This window comes from Bufo gargarizans, chromosome 4 (genome assembly GCF_014858855.1).
Source record: "Bufo gargarizans isolate SCDJY-AF-19 chromosome 4, ASM1485885v1, whole genome shotgun sequence".
Taxonomy (NCBI): Eukaryota; Metazoa; Chordata; class Amphibia; order Anura; family Bufonidae; genus Bufo; species Bufo gargarizans.
In genome coordinates, this window is record NC_058083.1 from 106,343,664 (window position 1) to 106,364,330 (window position 20,667).

Consider the following 20,667-nt stretch of genomic DNA (forward strand, 5'->3'; position numbering starts at 1 on the left):
ACTATGGGGGGTATTTATCAAGCCCTGCAGAATATTGTCTTTTAAAAAAAACTGCAAAATAAGGGATTTTCCGACTTAAGAATGTCACTTTTTGAACCACTCACTCCAGTTTTGAAAAGTAGGTGGAAAAGTGGGCCTGGTTAGCTACTGTATGTTAATTAATTTTACTCCAGATTTATCACTGGGACATCTATAAAAAGTTGCAAAAAAAAGCCACTCCAGTAGGATGGTGGTGCAGAAAACTGAAGTAGCATTTGTAGACAAGTGTTAGGCCCCTTGCAGACAAGTGTGTCCGGATTAGGTTGGGATGCGTTGCAGATGCGTTCAGTGACACCTGCGCGATTTTGCAAGCAAGTCCATTCAGTTTTGTTTGCGATGGTGTTCAGTTTTCATCACGTGGGTGCAATGCGATTTAATGCATTTTGGACGCGCGTAATAAAAAACGGAACATCTCTTACCAACCATCAGTGAAAAATGCATCGCATCCGCACTTGCTTGCGGATGAGATGCGATTTTCACGCAGCCCCATTCACTTCTATGGGGCCAGCGTTGTGTGAAAATCGCAGAATATAGAACAAGCTCATGTACACAGCCCCATTGAAATGAATAGGTCCAGATTGCACCCACGCGGGTGCAATACTCGCTCGTGTGATTAGGTACAGGCCTCCTCATAAATGAGGTGTCTCCTCCAGCAGTCCATGCATTTAGGCTGAAACCACAACAGCTCCGAGCTGCCCTAGATTTCAGTCTTCTTTTATGCCAAAAAACTGCGTTCTGGCCCCATTCGCTCCTCGCCCTCGTCACACCTTCTTTTTGGGATAGAAACACTATTTTTCATCTAGATTTAGGGACAGTAAGGTTTAAAAACGCGAGGTTTGCGACTCTTATGCCAGGAAACTGCCATGGGGAATGATACATTTTCCCCAATGTGCGTCATTTGATAAATTTGGTGCAAAGTGCTCCAGTACAGACTCCAGGAAAACTGTCTTCAAATATTCCCCTCCCTAATTCCCCCCTATATTCAGTATCGTGAACAGAGGTCGCAATAACGCCTGTACAAGTGTCATGGATGCCTGTTCAGGCCATTTTACTCCCTGGAAAGCCTAAGGCCTCTTTCACACGAGCGTGACGGATTAGGTCCGGATGCGTTCAGTGAAACTCGCACCATTTTGCAAGCAAGTTCAGTCAGTTTTGTCTGCAATTGCGTTCAGTTTTTTCCGTGCAGGCGCAATGCGTTTTGATGCGTTTTTCACGCACGTGATAAAAAAACTGAAGGCTTACAAACTTCTCCTAGCAACCATCAGTGAAAAACACATTGCATCAGCACTTGCTTGCAGATGCAATGCGTTTTTCACTAAAGCCCCATTCACTTCTATGGAGCCAGGGCTGCGTGAAAAACGCAGACTATGGCCTCATGCACACGACCGTTTTTTTTTAAGGTCCGCAAAAACGGGGTCCGTAGGTCCGTGACCGTTTTTTCGTCCGTGGGTCTTCCTTGTTTTTTGGAGGATCCACGGACATGAAAAATGAAAAAAAAAAAAATCTAAGTCAAGTTTACCATTGAAATGATAGGAAAAAACGGACACGGATCACGGACACGGATGACAATCTTGTGTGCATCCGTGATTTTTCACGGACCCATTGACTTGAATGGGTCCGTGAACCGTTGGCCGTGAAAAAAATAGGACAGGTCCTATTTTTTTCACGGCCAGGAAACACGGATCACGGATGCGGCTGCCAAACGGTGCATTTTCCGATTTTTTTTTTTTTTCCCCTTGGACCCATTGAAAGTCATTGGGTCAGCGAAAAAAAACTGAAAACGGCACAACGGCCACGGATGCACACAACGGTCGTGTGCATGAGGCCTATAGAACAGGCTGCGTTCACATCACGCATTGCACACGTGTGGGAAAACTCTCATGTGAAAGGGGCCTAAGACGTACTAATACGCCTTAGACTTTTCCCCTACATTCAGCAGCACAGGGAACGGCACGGGCAGCGCAGCGATGCTGCCTGTGCCTGAAATGACCAATAGTAAATCTCTATACAGTAAGGAGCTTTGCTATTTGATGGTTTGGGCGGGTGCTGGAGCGATACAGGCCCTGCAGCAGGGGAAGCCGGCAGGAGCTGGAAGGATGAGGGGCCGGCTCCCGGGAGTTTCTACAGTAAGGAGAGCATGCGCGTTGCACAAGGACCCCGGAAAACATGGCGGCGGAGGAGCTGAAGAGGACTCCTCAGAGGTGACAAACAGCCCCGGACATCAAGGTGACAGCAGTGTGTAGTGCAGTGTGTGATCATTACACATGTATACATCACATACTGCACTACATACATCACACACATGTATACATCACATACTGCACTACATACATCACACACTGCACTACATACATCACATACTGCACTACATACATCACACACATGTATACACTGCACTACATACATCACGCACATGTATACATCACGCACTGCACTACATACATCACACACATGTATACATCACGCACTGCACTACATACATCACACACATGTATACATCACATACTGCACTACATACATCACGCACTACATACATCACACACATGTATACATCACGCACATGTATGCATCACATACTGCACTACATACATCACACACATGTATACATCACATACTGCACTACATACATCACGCACTGCACTACATACATCACACACATGCATACATCACGCACTGCACTACATCCATACATCACACACATGTATACATCACATACTGCACTACATATATCACACACTGAACTACATACATCACACACATGTATACATCACACACATGTATACATCACGCACTGCACTACATCCATCCATCACACACATGTATACATCACATGCATGTAATGTAGTGCGCTGTGTAGTGAATGCAGGCAGGCTATTATAGCCAAGTGTTAAAGTACAGGGTTAATTCCGCTATATTGGACTGGACTTTATCACTTGGATATAATTGCCTGATGGTATTTAGCAATGGTCCCCTGCAGAAATACCCACCTCTTAGGCCCCGTTCACACCACCACTATTTCTGTTGTTCTGCTCCGTTAGATGAGCAGTGCAACAAAAATAACAGAAGTGCTGGATCGGGCATGTAAGCCTGGGTTTTTGTCATACTTTCCACATACACAAAAACCGTATACCGTACATTAACGGACGCCTCAGATGCTTTTTTATCCAGAACTCTGCAGGATGGGAAAGTGTAGTATACCACATTTTTCCATCCTACAAGGTTCAGCAAAAAAACATTAAGGCTAAGTTTTATTTTTTTACAACAGAACTCTGGTGACGGATGCAACAGTATGGCATCTGTCTGAGGCGTCTGATAATATACATTTAATGTACACCAAAAAAGTATATAACAAAAATGTGATGTGAGCCCGGCCTAACGGACAGGGAAGAAGCTGAACAGACTCCGCCAACTATGAAGGAGACCGTTCAGTTTCTGTTCACAAGCTTTTTTTTTTTTTTTTGTACCAGACAAAAAAGTGCTGCATACAAGTCTGGTCTTTTGAGAGAATCTGCAACAGAGGCTCCAAACGCGGCCTCCAACGCAGATGTGAACAAGCGCAGGCCTACCTATTATGTATTTGTATTACTGCAGCTTTCGTACTCCTGCTCGGGTAAAAATACTCCTCAAAAATGGTCAGAGGAGTATTCTTAAGCCTCATTCACACGTCAGTGTTTTCCATCAGTGATTGTGCGCCAAAACCAGGACTGGAGCCTCCACAGGACATAAAGTATAATGGAAAGTTCTCCACCTGTTCTGTGTTTTTACGGCCGCACCTGGTTTTGGCTCAAAATTACTGATGGAAAATCACTGACCAAACCCTTATGTGTGAATGAGGCATTACTCTTCTGGAAAAAACGTAGCGCGACCTCTGACAGTGAACATGAAACACATAGTTGCCCATAGCCACAAATCAGATTCCACCTTTCATTTTGGACTGCTCCTTTGGAAAATGAAAGGAGGAATCTGATTGGTTGCTATGGACAACTAAGCCAGTTCTACTTTACACCAGTTTGATAAATGACCCCCATTTACTTCAGGATGATCTCTGCTTCAAATTCAGCATTTACAAATGAAAATCCTATGAGAAGTTGATTATTCATGACAAGTAAAGACGCCGATCAAAGTCACTCATCTCCATTAGAACTTTTACTGGCCCTCAATATGCACAATGTCACACAACTACAGAAAAGTCAACATGTACAAAACCAAGTCCTAACATACTGAGTGGTCGTCACCATTCGCCTCTGAACATAATGGGGTGCACTAAAAACAAAAAACAACACAATAGATCCGCATATGAAAAAGATCAGTATAAAACGATTGAATGTGGCTCCTGCGGGCGACTCCTGGTCCCGGCCTAGACGTAAGCTCTTGCAGTCGAGGTTTCTCTCATCTCTTTGAACTGTGTGAACTCGTTGTCAGGTGCCTTGTACGTATAGACACTGCAAGAGAGAGAAAATGCTTCCATTACAGGTTACCAGGGTGTAGACGTGGCGGAAGAAGTGTAAGGCCTCATGCACACCGCCGTCCTTTACTGTACCTACTTGTATGTATGGCTAGATACGGAGGCATACAGTCAGATTCATACAGGAAAAACATGGCGTGTGCCTAGTTGTATTTTCCCCTAGAAGCAGTACTATTATAGGTGAATAGCGCAGTTCATCTGGCACCTAATGGAGCCTTTACAGCAGCACACGGAGGCTATACGTCAGTCCACTGCTGTAAGGGTAAATGCACACGATCAGGATTGCGCGCGGATTTTCCAAGTGGATTTGCATGCGGAAAATCCGCACCGTAGGTCATGTACATTGTATTCTATTAGAATTAAAAATTCTCATGCACACAGTGCGGATTTTAAAATCTGCAGCATGTCAATTTATTTAGTTTTTTTCCCCCCGTTTACTGGCAGTTTTATTGCGTTCCGTATACGGAACCATTCATTTCAATGGTTCAGCAAAAAAACGGAATGTACATTTTTCCGTTACGTTTAAAGATAGAACATATCCTATTATTGCTTGCAAATCACGTTCCATGGCTCCATTCAAGTCAATGGGTCCACAAAAAAATGGAACACATACGGAAATGCATCCCTATGTCTTCCGCTTCCGTTCCGTTTTTTGCGGAACCATCTATTAAAAATGTTATGTCCAGCCCAATTTTATCAATGTAATTACTGTATACGCCATACGGAAAAACGGAACCGAAACGGAAACAAACAACGGATCCGTGAAAAACGGACGGCAAAACACTAAAAAAAGCCATACGGTTGTGTGCAGGAGGCCTTATCCTGACCGGATTGTCTCCATTCACTTCAATGGGGAGAGTAAAATCCGCACGTAAATCCGCACCAATTTCCATGCGAACACCTGCGGATTTCAGTGCGGATTGTCAGGACATAAATCCTGAATGTGTGCAAATCTGCATTGTGTGCCTGAAAATTTCAAATTCTCATAGAATACAATGTACATGACCTGCGGTGTGAATGTTCCGCATGCAAATCCGCGCAGAAAATCCGCACACAGTCCTGATCGTGTGCATTTAGCCTCAAGCTCCATGTATTTGATTTTTTTTTTTCTTTTTTATAGCAGTCCTATGTAAATTTTCAGTAAATACTTGTATTCCCCATAAAATGCAGTAACAATTATGGAGCATCTTTTCTTCTAACTCTGCCATTCCTGTATTATTCCTCCTAGAAACGGATAACTGGTTGTTACCGTTCTCCTTGTCAATGAGGTGTGCTCCTACACAGTATGACATTGGCAGCACTGATCAGACAGCGTGAGTGTGCAGTGACACACCTCCACCTGATAACACCCAGTCGGCAATGAATTCACAAATTTATATTGGGAATAGCAGAGGAGCAGAACAACATAGATTGTTGTAGAATTGTGGTATCACGAGTAATACAGTACAGGAGGTCCCCCTTAAAAAGAATCTGTTGCCACAAAGACCTAGAGGGCCCCTTAAAATAAGATTAAATTAGCTAACACCATGGAGACTGGATATGGAGCTGAAGGTAACATTACAGGTATAGGGAAGAATGCGGTAAGGATGTTTTCACACGATGTGGACGCATCGCAGCTTCGTGCCGTGATATCACCGCAATGTGTGAATTCAGCCTAAATATACTTCCCACTGTCATTGTGCTGCACATGGTAAGAATAACATACTTCTACAAAAATGCCACCATAGACCTGACACTCTGCACCCTGACGGTTCTTGTACTTACGGTTTTTTAGCCGTTTTCTGCTTTGCCTTGAAAGAACAGCACAAAAGGGAACCACCAATAATAGCCAGCAGAGAGCCAGCCCACCCAATGTATAGTGCAGGGCCGAGTTCATACCTGATCGGGAAATATGGTATTAATATTGTATCTGGTTATTCCGAAAAAAAAAAATGGGGGGAGAGGGGGGAGATTTGTCAAACTGGTGCAAAGTAGAACTGGTTTAGTTGCCCATAGTAACCAATCAGATTCCACCTTTCATCTTTGGAAAATGAAAGTGAAATCTGATTGGTTGCTCTGGGCAACTAAACCAGTTCTACTTTACACCAGTTAAATAGGTAGATAGATAGATAGATAGATAGATAGATATGAGATAGACAGACTAATAAATAGATAGATAGATAGATAGATAGATAGAGCGATAGATAGATAGATAGATAGATAGATATGAGATAGACAGACTAATAGATAGATAGATAGATAGATAGATAGATAGATATGAGATAGACAGACTAATAGATAGATAGATATGAGATAGACAGACTAATAGATAGATAGATATGAGATAGACAGACTAATAAATAGATAGATAGATAGATATATAGATAGATATGAGATAGACAGACTAATAGATAGATAGATAGAGCGATAGATAGATATATAGATAGATATGAGATAGACAGACTAATAGATAGATAGATAGATAGATAGATATGAGATAGACAGACTAATAGATAGATAGATAGATATGAGATAGACAGACTAATAAATAGATAGATAGATAGATATATAGATAGATATGAGATAGACAGACTAATAGATAGACTGATAGATAGATAGATAGATAGATATGAGATAGACAGACTAATAGATAGATAGATAGATATGAGATAGACAGACTAATAGATAGATAGATAGATAGATAGATATGAGATAGACAGACTAATAAATAGATAGATAGACTAATAGATAGATAGATAAATCTATCTATCTATTTATTAGTCTGTCTATCTCATATCTATCTATTAGTCTGTCTATCTCATATCTATCTATCAGTCTATCTATTAGTCTGTCTATCTCATATCTATCTATCTATCTATTAGTCTGTCTATCTCATATCTATCTATCTATCTATTAGTCTGTCTATCTCATATCTATCTATCAGTCTATCTATTAGTCTGTCTATCTCATATCTATCTATATATCTATCTATCGCTCTATCTATATATCTATCTATCTATTAGTCTGTCTATCTCATATCTATCTATTAGTCTGTCTATCTCATATCTATCTATCTGTCTATCTATTAGTCTGTCTATCTCATATCTATCTATATATCTATCTATCGCTCTATCTATCTATCTATTAGTCTGTCTAACTCATATCTATCTATCTATCTATCTATCTATCTGTATGTCTGTCTGTCCAATAATATGCCATATGGAAAGGGGCACATTTGGCATTTCTGGGGCCCCAGGCAAAGTTATGTTTTCACTGCTCCTTTGGAAAATGAAAGGTGGAATCTGATTGGTTGCTATGGGTAACTAAACCAGTTCTACTTTACACCTTTTTGATCTATCTGTCTGTCTTGGGGCCCCATTTCACCACTAAGCGCCGCCCATCAGCCTGCTAAGCTCTATCTATCAGTCTGTCTGTCTAATAATATGCCATATGGGAAGGGGCACATTTGGCATTTCTGGGGCCCCAAGCAAAGTTATGTCTTGGGGCCCCCGTTTTACCACTAAGCTCCCCCCACCCCCGATCTTTGGGGCCTCAAGCATTTAGCTTATTTTGCATTGTGGTATATGGATATGGGTTATCATAATGAGACGAGTCCTTTATTCCTCACTGGATTGATAAATAATGTAATTGTAATATAACAGAAAACAATATTATTAATATACTATAAAACACACTCACTTTATTCCACCATAGAGACTGTCATAAAACTGCTGAGTGATGGTGGCCGCGTACCAGGATACTGGCACCACACAACACAGTCCTGTATAGGATGAAAATGGATTACACAGCGTCAGATTATGGCCTTGTATGCGCGGCACAAATATACGGTATAATGTATTTTATTATATACATTGAGATTTAGGATTGTGTTCAGTGTTGGGTCTAGCAGTGCACATCTCTTTGTACAGAATACGGTAAACTAAAAAGAAAGGGCCTATTGGCTTATAGACTTACAGACAGAAAAGTACGGGACCACCATCACGACCGTATCTTCAAGTCCAGAGGAAAGAGAGCTGAGTGCTCTAACAATTCCCGGATCTCGCTACTTCAGATAACTGTACTACACTTCCTAGACTGGAAACCGCAGAAGCAAGGTCCATGCAGACCCTGAACAAGCAGAACACCTGAGATTTCAGCTCTGCAACCAATAGACTCGCGACTACAGCTCTGGGCTAAAACACATGCTGTAATTCAGGATAAGTGCAATGTAAGCAGAGCTGAACATACAACGATGAAGAAAGTGTGGATCAAACGGCCTAACTAATTTAAGACATACGTGTGCGCTTGGCAAAGTCAGCCATAGGAATACAGCAGAAGTTGGGGGCTTTAAATATGGAGTCTGCTTGGTTGCGTAGTGAGCACTATAGCTGAATGGTAACCGCTGTGTTATACAGCAGTCACCTGCCTTCAATATACATGAATGAAGATGACTCCAATTACAGACATTTGACAACAAAGCTCCTATTGAGCCCTGCATGTGGCATTGCTTAGAGGGGTTGTCTCACTTAAGCAAGTGGCATTTATCATGTACAGAAAGTTAATACAAGCCACTTACTAATGTATTGTGATTGTCCATATTGCTTCCTTTGCTGGCTGGATTCATTTTTCCATCACATTATACACTGCTCATTTCCATGGTTACGACCACCCTGTAATCCATCAGCCGTGGCCGTGCTTGCACACTATAGGAAAAAGTGCCAGCCTCTCTGGTGGCCGGGACCATGGGATCTCATCTAGGCTGGTACTTTTTTCTGCAGTGTGCAAGCACGACCACTACTGCTGGATTGCATGGTGGTTATAACCAAGGAAACGAGCAGTGTATAATGTGATGGGAAAATGAATCCAGCCAGCAAAGGAAGCAATATGGACAATCACAATACATCAGTAAGTGTCTTGTATTAACTTTCTCTACATAATAAATATTATTTGCTGAAGTGACACAACTGCTTCAATAGGGGAATTGCGAGTTTTACCATAGACTGCAATAGTAATCCACTGCAGTCTATGGTCTATTAGGTCACCTAGGGGGACTAAAAGAGGAAATACATTTACAAACTATAAACATTATAAAGTATTTATCCTTTATGGTGATGGCTACAATGGAAACAAAATCAAATAACCAAATCATTCTTTTGTGTTCGTTTTGTCGCCCAAGAATCAACCAATCAATGAAAACAGGGTCTTTAACACCGCTCCATAGACAGAAATATAAAAAAATCGGAATATGGTGATGCAAAGACTTTTTTCAAAGGGTTTTATTTTTTTTAAACGCATAAAAACATAACAGAAAGTACATCAACTTGGTATCGGTGTAATCGTAGTGACCTTCAGAATAAAGATAACGTGTCATTTTTACTGCCTAGTGAAAGCAGTGAATATTAAACCCATAAAACTGTGGCGGGAATGCAGCTATTTTCCATTCCTATTCAGGGATCTTTCAGTGGAATCTAAAATGGTGCCATTAGAAAATGCAACCTGTCCCGCAAAAACAAGCCCTCCTATGGTAATGTCAACCAAAAAGTAAAAATCAGCGAAAGCAAGGAAGATAAAAAATTAAAATTGGCCGCATCCTTTAAGGGGTTGTCTGGGGATGTGAAAAAAACACCTACTTTTTTCTCCCAGAATCAGCGCCACTCTTCTGCGTGTCCCATAACTTATTCTCACGTCATATAAACTGAAAGTTTTTTGTTTTTGTTTCCTATTCTCCTATTCTATTCCGTATTTATTAAGAATTATTCAGCTCTGTTTACCTGGCAGTGGCCGCATCCAGCACGTAAATCACTCAGGAAGTCAGCAATGTCTGTTCTTTCCTGCAAAGTCTCATTTGTGGATAATCTGTAATTTATAGCACTGTCGTCGGCTCAAGCTAAAATCAATCCTAAAGCATTCATAAACCGAAAGCAGTTCTCGGAGCCGGGATGACGGACAGACTACAGGAGACATAAATTATCTGCTCTCTACTTTTAGGATAAACCTTCCTGAATGTTTTCTTTGGAACAAATAAAAAAAACTAACAGAAAACTAAATTCTTGGAGGTCCAGAGCACTCCATCCAAAATGGTCAAATAACATAAAAACGCAATAATCCGACACAGAATCTAATTGTTTGACATTGTAAGTCAGGACGGATCCGTTCGGCTCCCCACTGCACCGTTTTGGTGTCCGCCTCCAGAGCGGAATGGAGGCAGAACGGAGCCAAACTGATGCATTCTGAACCGATCTGCATCCATTCAGAATGCATTGGGGCTAAACTGATCCGTTTGGGGCCGCTTGTGAGAGCCCTGAAACGGATCTCACAGGCGGACCCTGAAACGCAAGTGTGAAAGAAGCCTTAGGCAGCAATGACTTTCAGTATAACAGTTCTATGCAAATGTTCCCCCGAGGAAGTGTTTCTATTTTCTTCTTAAAGGGGTATTCCAGTTCTAACAAGTTATCCCCTGCACAGGATAAGAACTAATTATCGGATTGGTGGGGGTCCTACTGATAGAGATGTGTGAATATCTGTCACGGCTGAGGATGGGGAAAACCCTCAGCCGTGCAATGCCAGATGATGTTGGTCGCTGCTCGGCCAGGACGAGAGAATTAGGGAGCAGGTCACCTCCTAACGCGTCCCTAACACTGACCCTGACTCCTAGCCATATGAGCCAACCCTTGATGGTAGGAGGGCTCATACACCGGAACCTAATAGTCCCTGCTAGCCCTCAGGGTGGCCCTGAACTAGGAGCAGGGTAAGACGACCTGTTCTTTCTGGACACAGAGGAACAGGAGTCGTACTGGCCAAGCTGCAAGGAGATGGGGCAACATAAACAGATGTATGGATATGGCAGGAGAACTACTCTTGTTCACACCTACCTGCCACAGCCTTGCTGACTGGATCCCGTGCTCACAAGCTGATGTCCAGACCAAACATAAATGGACACAGCAAACACACATACACACACAGGAACCCAGATCCATAGCTGCATTAAACATGAAAGGAAAACATCAACTTAACATCACATATAAACATTTTATGACCACAAGGGTAGCCCTCACTGGCAGATGGTATTAGAGACCAGGAGGGTGCCTCCAGCTTACTACAAGGCTGGAGTACCCCTCAGACTACTGATCTTAACTGAGGCTTTATAGACCATGTAGACACACCCAGTGTTCACACACACAGACGGGAATTAACCCTTCTCACACCAGGGAAAACAGCCACTTAAAGGAGAAAGTGCACACATAACTAAAACCCTGTGCACACCAGACATACAAAGTGCATACATACAAGGAGAGGTTGCCTGAGACAACCGCATGCTATGACAGCGCAGCCTAGCAAGCAGCTCCAGCTGCTCTACTGCCACATACCTTATGTTGCCAGCGGCAACCACAAGTGAGACAACAAACTAGCGGCCCTCACCTGTGATTGAACAAGCAACCAAACCGCAGGCAACAGCAAGCGGTTCAGGAGTCACGACCATGGCCATGGCCGTGACAATATCTTTGTTTCATTTTTTTATGTAACTAGATTGATTTTCTTATGTAGTTACTTTAAGCTGCTTCTTCCTTATCTAAGCAGTGCCCCCAACCCCCCCCCCCCCCCTTTGCTCCGAGCTGTCTGTATCTCAACAGTAAGGAGAGGGCAGGGGTGGGGTGGCACGCAGCTGTGCGGAGCTCATCCTGACTTCTCCCACAGATGTGTGCAGAAGGATGTATAGACTGTGGAAGAATGTTTGAGCCAATTACTTAGCTAGATGAGTCATATGTATATTCAGTATGACGTAAGCAGTATTAATGTTCATACGACGCCATTATAAGATGGCACTGATGCACAGATGTTTACATTAAATTCACATACCAAGTGTTATCTCTTTTCTTATCTCTTTTTCCTTCCTAGCCAATGACATAATGGCATGAGCCTCAGAGGGGGACGCCCCCCTCTGAGGATGTAAAACCGCTTTACTCATTGTAATGAACAAAGAGATTGTCTTTGACCAGCTTGCGTCAGCGTCTAGTCTAGTCTCTCTGCCACGCGTGGATATTAACCCCTTGAGGGTCCCTTGATTTGGAGCACCAGAGTGTATCTTAAATGCTTTCATTAAAGCAACTTCAACACTAGCAGCTGGGACACCCACACATCACAAGAAAGGAGGCCCCATACCCTGTGGAACCCCTATGAAATTAATGGAGTGGTTGGTCGGAAACGCACGCAGCCACTTCATTCATTTCTATGGGAGCAGCGAAGACAGAGTACAGCGCTCGACTATCTCTGGTGCTCCCTTAGAAATTAATAGTGGCGGTGCTCATTTCCGACCAGCTGCTCCGCCAATTTCAGGGGGGCTCCATAGGGAATGGGACCTCCGTTCTCGCGATCAGTGGGAGTCCCAGCGGTAGGACCCCCACCGATCTGGTAGTTATCACCTATCCTGTGGACAACCGGAATACCCACTTGGACAATTCCTTTTTCTTTAAAGAGCATCTGTCAGCATGTTGAACCCTATTCAACCAGGCATACTGTCTGGTAGGGTTCTTCCTGCTGATTAAATTATACTAATTGTGTGAAAATCTGCGTCTTTCCCCAAGGAGAGATAGTACCCCCCAAATCCTGACCCAGTTAAGCCAGCTACTCTGCACTGATGAGGGGCAATCACCTCGAGATAGCTGTCTGCAGATGAGGTGCTGGCTTATTTAATATCCAAGTCATGTCTCAAAGCCTATTTAAAGGGTCAAACACTGACTTATAGCTGCCTTACATCTGGTGGCATTAGAGGTAGAGCTTGTTCAGAGCCCATTTGCATCCCTTTCTTCCCAGAATTCCAGAGGAGCACGTATGGCCTATAAGTCTCCTCACGCTGATAAAGGCGCTCTCCCCCGAAGGAGAAACAGTACCCCCCAAATCCTTTCCATCAAGACAAACCCCCTACCACTAGATCTTGTCTATGTGTCAGACAAGCTGCAAAAAAAAGTCTAAAATGCTTAATAAATGGGGTACAAATCATGTACACCCATTTTTTGGTGTAAATTGATTAGTAAATCTCCCCCACTCTTTGTAGCTGCCGTCTCCTCCAGATAATAATTCGGACAAGGGACCTTCCTCCGCTACTAGCTCCTAATTCCCTAAAAGGGCAACAAAAAACTGGACAACACCTTTAACTAATTTTTACAGGCCATTCAATGAAGGCCTCATGCACTCGACCATTTCTTTTTTTGCGGTCCGCGGTCCGCAAAAAACGGAAACCGCTCGTGTGCCTTCCGCAATTTGTGGAACGGAACGGGCAGCTCATTGTAGACATGCCTATTCTTGTCCGCAAAACGGACAAGAATAGGACATGCTATATTTTTTTTGCAGGGCCTCGGAACGGAGCAACGGATGCGGACAGCACACGGAGTGCTGTCCGCATCTTTTGCGGCCCCATTGAAGTGAATGGGTCCGCACGCGAGAAGCAAAAACTGTGGCTCGGATGCAGACCCGAAAAATGGTTGTGTGCATGAGGCCTTAACGTGATGAAAAACCCTGAAAGGTCTGATAAAACATGTCCCAAGATACCAGGATATAGTTTCAGTACATATGACACATAGGGGGCCATTTACTATCCAGAAATATGCCTATATTAGGCATTTTTCTGGCGCAGATTGCGGCGCAAAGATTATTTGCGCTGCAATCTGAAACTTTTCCCCACTCACGGCAGGTCTAAAAAAGGGGGGAGTGGCACGGAAGGGGAAGGGGACGGGCCGGCAGGCAATTCTCATTCATCATTTTCTACGCCTGTTTAGTTGTAGAAAATGATCTTAATGTAAGACAGCTAGTATGCTGTCTTACATTTACACTGGCGCTGGATGCGCCGAAGTTATGTAGAGGCCGGTGCTTCTACTTAACTTTGGCGGATCCACCTCCAGTTATAGGGGTTATTAAGACAAGCATCTAAAACTCCGGTCTTAATTAATGACCCCAATAGTTGGTATAGCAGGCATAGGGTTACATATAGTAGATCGGTTGTTACTGTATTGCTAAATACACTACCTGCTAAAATGAAGATCAGTCCTCCAGAAAGAGCTATCTTTCCTTTAGTGTGTTCATTATTACTTCCGAATTTCGTGCACTTAAGTCCAAACAAGGAGATGATACAACCAAAGAGTCCAAGGATGAGAGAGATGATCATCAGGGCTCGGCATGCCTGGGTATGAGCTGTGGGAGACGGACAAGACAACAGTTGAGATAATAAAAGATAAATTAAGGATTATTCCAGTTAGAGAAAGTTATCCCTTATCCACATTTAAGAGAATGAGGGCTCTGTGCACCGTGGAACCCCCTGAAATGGAGGGAACGGCTGGTCGGAAATGCACAACAACGCTCCATTCATTTCTAAGGGAGTGGCGGAGTACTTTTATCCCATATGCTCTTAGACAATGGGGGCATATCGCTAGGATATGCCCCCATTGTCTGATAGGTGCGGGTCTTACCTCTGGGACCCGCACCTACAATGAGAAATGAGCGGAGAGAGTTGAGGAGGGCGCAGTGTGCATGCGCAGCCGCCCTAAATACATTTCTATGGAGCCGCCGAAAATAGCCGAGCTGGCTCGGCTATCTACGTCGGCCCCATAGAAATGAATGGGAGCTGTGGCCATGCATGCGCAGGTGCGCTCCCATTCACTTCAATGTGAGAGGCAGGGAGCAGCACCTGGTGGTGGACGGACCGCGGAAAACCCAGGGTCCTCCAGCCACAACTCTCCCTGGCTCCGTTCTCCTTGTAGGTGCGGGTCCCTATCAGCCAATGGGAGCATATCCCAGTGACTGTATTTGTGAGATATACAGTCGTGGCCAAAAGTTTTGAGAATTACATAAATATTGGAAATTGGAAAAGTTGCTGCTTAAGTTTTTATAATAGCAATTTGCATATACTCCAGAATGTTATGAAGAGTGATCAGATGAATTGCATAGTCCTTCTTTGCCATGAAAATTAACTTAATCCCCAAAAAAACTTTCCACTGCATTTCATTGCTGTCATTAAAGGACCTGCTGAGATCATTTCAGTAATCGTCTTGTTAACTCAGGTGAGAATGTTGACGAGCACAAGGCTGGAGATCATTATGTCAGGCTGATTGGGTTAAAATGGCAGACTTGACCTGTTAAAAAGAGGGTGATGCTTGAAATCATTGTTCTTCCATTGTTAACCAAGGTGACCTGCAAAGAAACGCGTGCAGCCATCATTGCGTTGCATAAAAATGGCTTCACAGGCAAGGATATTGTGGCTACTAAGATTGCACCTCAATCAACAATTTATAGGATCATCAAGAACTTCAAGGAAAAAGGTTCAATTCTTGTTAAGAAGGCTTCAGGGCATCCAAGAAAGTCCAGCAAGAGCCAGGATCGTCTCCTAAAGAGGATTCAGCTGCAGGATCGGAGTGCCACCAGTGCAGAGCTTGCTCAGGAATGGCAGCAGGCAGGTGTGAGTGCATCTGCACGCACAGTGAGGCGAAGACTTTTGGAAGATGGCCTGGTGTCAAGAAGGGCAGCAAAGAAGCCACTTCTCTCCAAAAAAAACCATCAGGGACAGATTGATCTTCTGCAGAAAATATGGTGAATGGACTGCTGAGGACTGGGGCAAAGTCATATTCTCCAATAAAGCCTCTTTACGATTGTTTGGGGCATCAGGAAAAAGGCTTGTCCGGAGAAGAAAAGCGCTACCATCAGTCCTGTGTCATGCCAACAGTAAAGCATCCTGAGACCATTCATGTGTGGGGTTGCTTCTCATCCAAGGGAGTGGGCTCACTCACAATTTTGCCCAAAAACACAGCCATGAATAAAGAATGGTACCAAAACACCCTCCAACAGCAACTTCTTCCAACAATCCAACAACAGTTTGGTGAAGAACAATGCATTTTCCAGCACGATGGAGCACCGTGCCATAAGGCAAAAGTGATAACTAAGTGGCTCGGGGACCAAAACTTTGACATTTTGGGTCCATGGCCTGGAAACTCCCCAGATCTTAATCCCATTGAGAACTTGTGGTCAATCCTCAAGAGGCGGGTGGACAAACAAAAACCCACTAATTCTGACAAACTCCAAGAAGTGATTATGAAAGAATGGGTTGCGATCAGTCAGGAATTGGCCCAGAAGTTGATTGAGAGCATGCCCAGTCGAATTGCAGAGGTCCTGAAAAAGAAGGGCCAACACTGCAAATACTGACTCTTTGCATAAATGTCATGTAATTGTCGATAAAAGCCTTTGAAACGTATGAAGTGGCGTAATTATATTTCACTACATCACAGAAACAACTGAAACAAAGATCTAAAAGCAGTTTAGCAGCAAACTTTGTGAAAACTAATATTTGTGTCATTCTCAAAACTTTTGGCCAGGGACTGTAACCTCTCTTCTGATCCTCAGCTGTGTCCTATGACTGACACTCTGCCTCTCTAGCTGACACAGAACAGGCAGTCAGTTACTTCTCTGTTCATTCCTGTGAGACTGAGAGTGAGGCTCCCATAGGAATACATAGAGAAGCTGGCTTCCTGTCCACACATAAGATGCTGTATTATTTGGAAAGTCAGTGCGTTGGTTACATGATACACTGAGCAACAGAAGGGAGGTTATAACTCACATATACAGTCACTAGTAAGAGAATTATATTCACTACAGTTTAGATCATGTACCTTTTTAACAGATCAGAGAATAAACATTTTGAGGGAGTGCCTCTTTAAGAGGATTTTCTTACCACAGTCAGATTTTGACGCATCAGTCCAGAACCCCTGCTGCTATTTTTTGCACCCCAGTTGCTATGTTTTTATGCATAGTTGAGTCACTTTGCCTTATTTCCATTCAACTATGAATTTGAAATATTTGGCTGTAACAAAATGAATTTTGTTCCCTGAAAGGCTGGAGAACTGTTCAGTAATGAGTGTCTGCAGGTAACAGCGAAGCAATGGGGGAGGTTCCTTGCATGTTTAGGGCTACAATGGAATAATAATGGTGCCCTCACTGCTGAGGACACCTGGAGTGTATGGCTTTTTGGCCGCAATTCTTCTATGAACACTTCTGGTAAGACTTCTCCAAACAGTAGATAGGTGTATCTGGATGCCACTGGTTTCTGTCATTTTGAGCTGATGGTACTGTTGGACATCTGATTTCAAAGGCAAATAAGCATGATGTGACTTTTATCTGCTGCACCAAGTTTTCAGCAAATGGACTTGGGCATTTGGTCAGGATTAATGGTGTCTGAGAAATACAAGTAGATACTTATCCGTCGTGCAATACCGTCAGGAAAGCGTATTCTGCAGCAGGGCAACAACCCCAAACATACAGCCAATGCAATTAAGAACAAGGAGTCCTGGGAGTGATGATATGGCCTCCACGGAGCCCTGATCTCAACATCATTGAGTCTGTCAGGGATTACATGAAGTGATCAATGACCAAGCCTACATCCACAGAAGATCTGTTGTTATTTCTCCAAGATGTGTGGAACAACCTTCCTGCCCAGTTCCTTCAAAAACTTTGTGCAAGTGTATCTAGAAGAACTGATGCTGTTCTGAAGGCAAAGGATGGTCACACCAAATATTGAATTAATTTTAATTTCTCTTTTGTTTTTTCACTTGGCATTTTGTTGATTAATAGAAAAAAAACTATTAACGCTTCTATTTTTGAAAGCATTTATACTTTACAACATTTTTGTTCACACCTTTTGTACATTACTGTACTTTAGAAAGGTGTTTTTCTGGAATTTTTTGACTCCTAAATTGACACCTAAGAAAAAAAACTGGAAAGAAACATACCTAGAGCATGCTGAATTTTGTCAAAAACACTAAAAACGCAATAACACAATAAAAAAAATCTGAATTCATTATAGACTAGAAAGAGAAAAATATGGAAAATTTCAGCCCGCACAACCCCTAGCAGGTGCAGATTGCTATGGCGAAATAGAGATATAAATGTAAAAACACAAAATGCAATCGCACACTGCAACCAGCACTCTGCCTTGCCTTTATGCTGGATGTTGAAGCAGTCAAGTTGGCGATGTTGGCGATCTCCAAGCAGTCAAGCACACCTGTCCAGTTAATCTGCCCCCTGGAGGCTGGTTTTAAAGTCAGTATAAAACTGAGTCTGCTTATACAGCACCTACCAGTAACCATTAGGTTCCAGGAGAAGTATAAAGTGGGCTCAGCATGCATGTGAGTACTTGCATCCCTGGATCCGATGAAAGCTGTAATGGCACCGGACGGGGTTAAAAGCAGAGTGTGCTTGGCGTGCATGCTGTACCTGCGCTCCCTGGACTTTATGTGGCTGTCATGGCCCATAAAAGGTAGGAACTAGTGTTAGGGACCACTCATGAAGGCAACCTTGACGCGGTGAGTGGCTTATTACGCTTTGGCCAAAATGTACACCAATGCCTTATTCAACATCCAGCATAAAGGCAGGGCAGAGTGCTGGTTGCAGTGTGCGATTGCATTTTGTGTTTTTTCATTATAGACTAGATTAACCTCTGGAAACAGAAATGCCACAAAAAGTGCTGCAAAAATTAAAAAAATGCTAAAAACAGCAAAAATATTTATAACTGAAATTAGGTGATACCAGCCTGAGAGTACGGCTAGTTATACACTGGCGCTAGTCTCCGGCAGGCTGGATCTGGCATTGCCAGACGCTATCTGATACCTGCCTGTCCCTTTTAACTATAATGGGGACCAGCCGAGATCCAGCCGCAACTCAGAAAATATTCTCAGAAACAACTTGACTAAAACTGCAGCACAACTCTCTGCATATTTGGTGGGTTGCGGACGGATATCCGCCGGCCCCTATTATAGTAATAGTAATGGGGCCTGACGCTGTAACTTCTGGCAATGCCGAAATACAGAGAGATCCGGCAGGCTGTTCCCTGCCAGAACAGATTGAAACCACTTATGAGCTGAGTGGGTGCCATAGTCCTGCAAGAAAAGAACCCTTAAACAGCCCCACAGATGGGAATATAATAAAGTTATGGGTGTCAAAATATAGTGATACGTGGGGGCAAAAATTCAGAGTTTTTTTTTTAGTTTGTTAGTATTAAAACATAATAAGAAAGGTATAATGTGGTGTCACTGTACTGACCTGCAGGACAACGGTAATGTGTCATTTTTTCCTACACAGTGAATGCCATAGAAACAAAACATATAAAACCATGGCAAAGTTGCATTTTTTTCTAATTCAATCCATTCATATTTTTTCCAGCTTCCCAATACATCGCATGGAATATTAAATGATGCCATTAGGAAGTTAAACTTGTGCCACAAAAAGTCCTTATATGCTCATGTGAACAGAGAAATCTAAATGTTATGGCTCTTGGAACGTAGGGAGTAAAAAAACAAAAATTAAAACAGAAAATGTGGTGGGAAGGGGTTAAAGCCATAACTTTTGTAATTTCTTTATCAACATAGTGTAGCTTAATGCAGGACAAGTTTAAATGGTGCCTTTCTGAGGTACATATCATGTATTTTATGACTTATATTAATGTTTTGAGATGATGGTGTGAAAAAACAGGAATTCTGCCATTGATTTTCGGGTTTATGTATGTAACGTGATAACTCAGCATGATTATGATAATACAAAAACATTTATGTTTTTCCACCCACAGAGATTTTACTGTGGTACTGTGATTATGATTTTTGATAACTTTCAATTGTGCTTTACTTGGAGAAGAATGAACAAAAAAACTGCAATTTTGACATAGATTTTTGGCATTACTGTGATCATTATATTTTCTAAGTTGTTAATGTAGCAGAAATTTAGGGGTCATTTATCAATCTGAAATACGCCTAAATTAGGCGTTCTTCAAGGGCAGATTGCGGCGCTATGGTTAGTGGTGCCGCAATCTGCGACTTCTCCACGAACACACAGGTCTACAAAAGTGGGTGGGGAAGGGGACGGGCCGGCAGCCCCGTCTCATTTACCATTTTCTACGCCTGTTTTAGACAGTTAGGAAGCTGTATTACGTTTAGAACTGGAGGAGGATCCACTGAAGTCATAAAGGGGCCTGTGCCCTAATAAATGTGCCCCTTTAGCTGCAGAAAAAGGCAATATTTTTGCTACTTGTTTCTTTTTTTCTTTACAGTTTTTTGGACTCTTTAGATTTTCTGAGTCCCAGTGGGGGACTTGAACATGAGATATTGTGACAAGTATGTACTTAACGTGATGTATTATTAGGCTAAGGGTACACGGCA

General features: G+C 42.8%; 1 protein-coding gene across 3 annotated transcripts in view; it reads right to left on the bottom strand.

The window, feature by feature from the left end:
• Positions 1 to 4,170: 4,170 nt before the first annotated feature.
• Positions 4,171 to 20,667, bottom strand: part of LOC122935676 (claudin-15-like) — a 91,320-nt gene continuing 74,823 nt past the window's right edge. For all 3 annotated transcript variants that reach the window (XM_044291499.1, XM_044291500.1, XM_044291501.1), the window contains 4 exons: positions 14,504 to 14,668; positions 8,183 to 8,264; positions 6,269 to 6,382; positions 4,171 to 4,481 (listed from right to left, as the gene is read on the bottom strand). In XM_044291499.1, the coding sequence (XP_044147434.1) occupies positions 4,397 to 4,481; positions 6,269 to 6,382; positions 8,183 to 8,264; positions 14,504 to 14,668 (446 nt within the window). In that variant the 3' untranslated portion in view covers positions 4,171 to 4,396. The remainder of the gene's footprint in view (positions 4,482 to 6,268; positions 6,383 to 8,182; positions 8,265 to 14,503; positions 14,669 to 20,667) is intronic.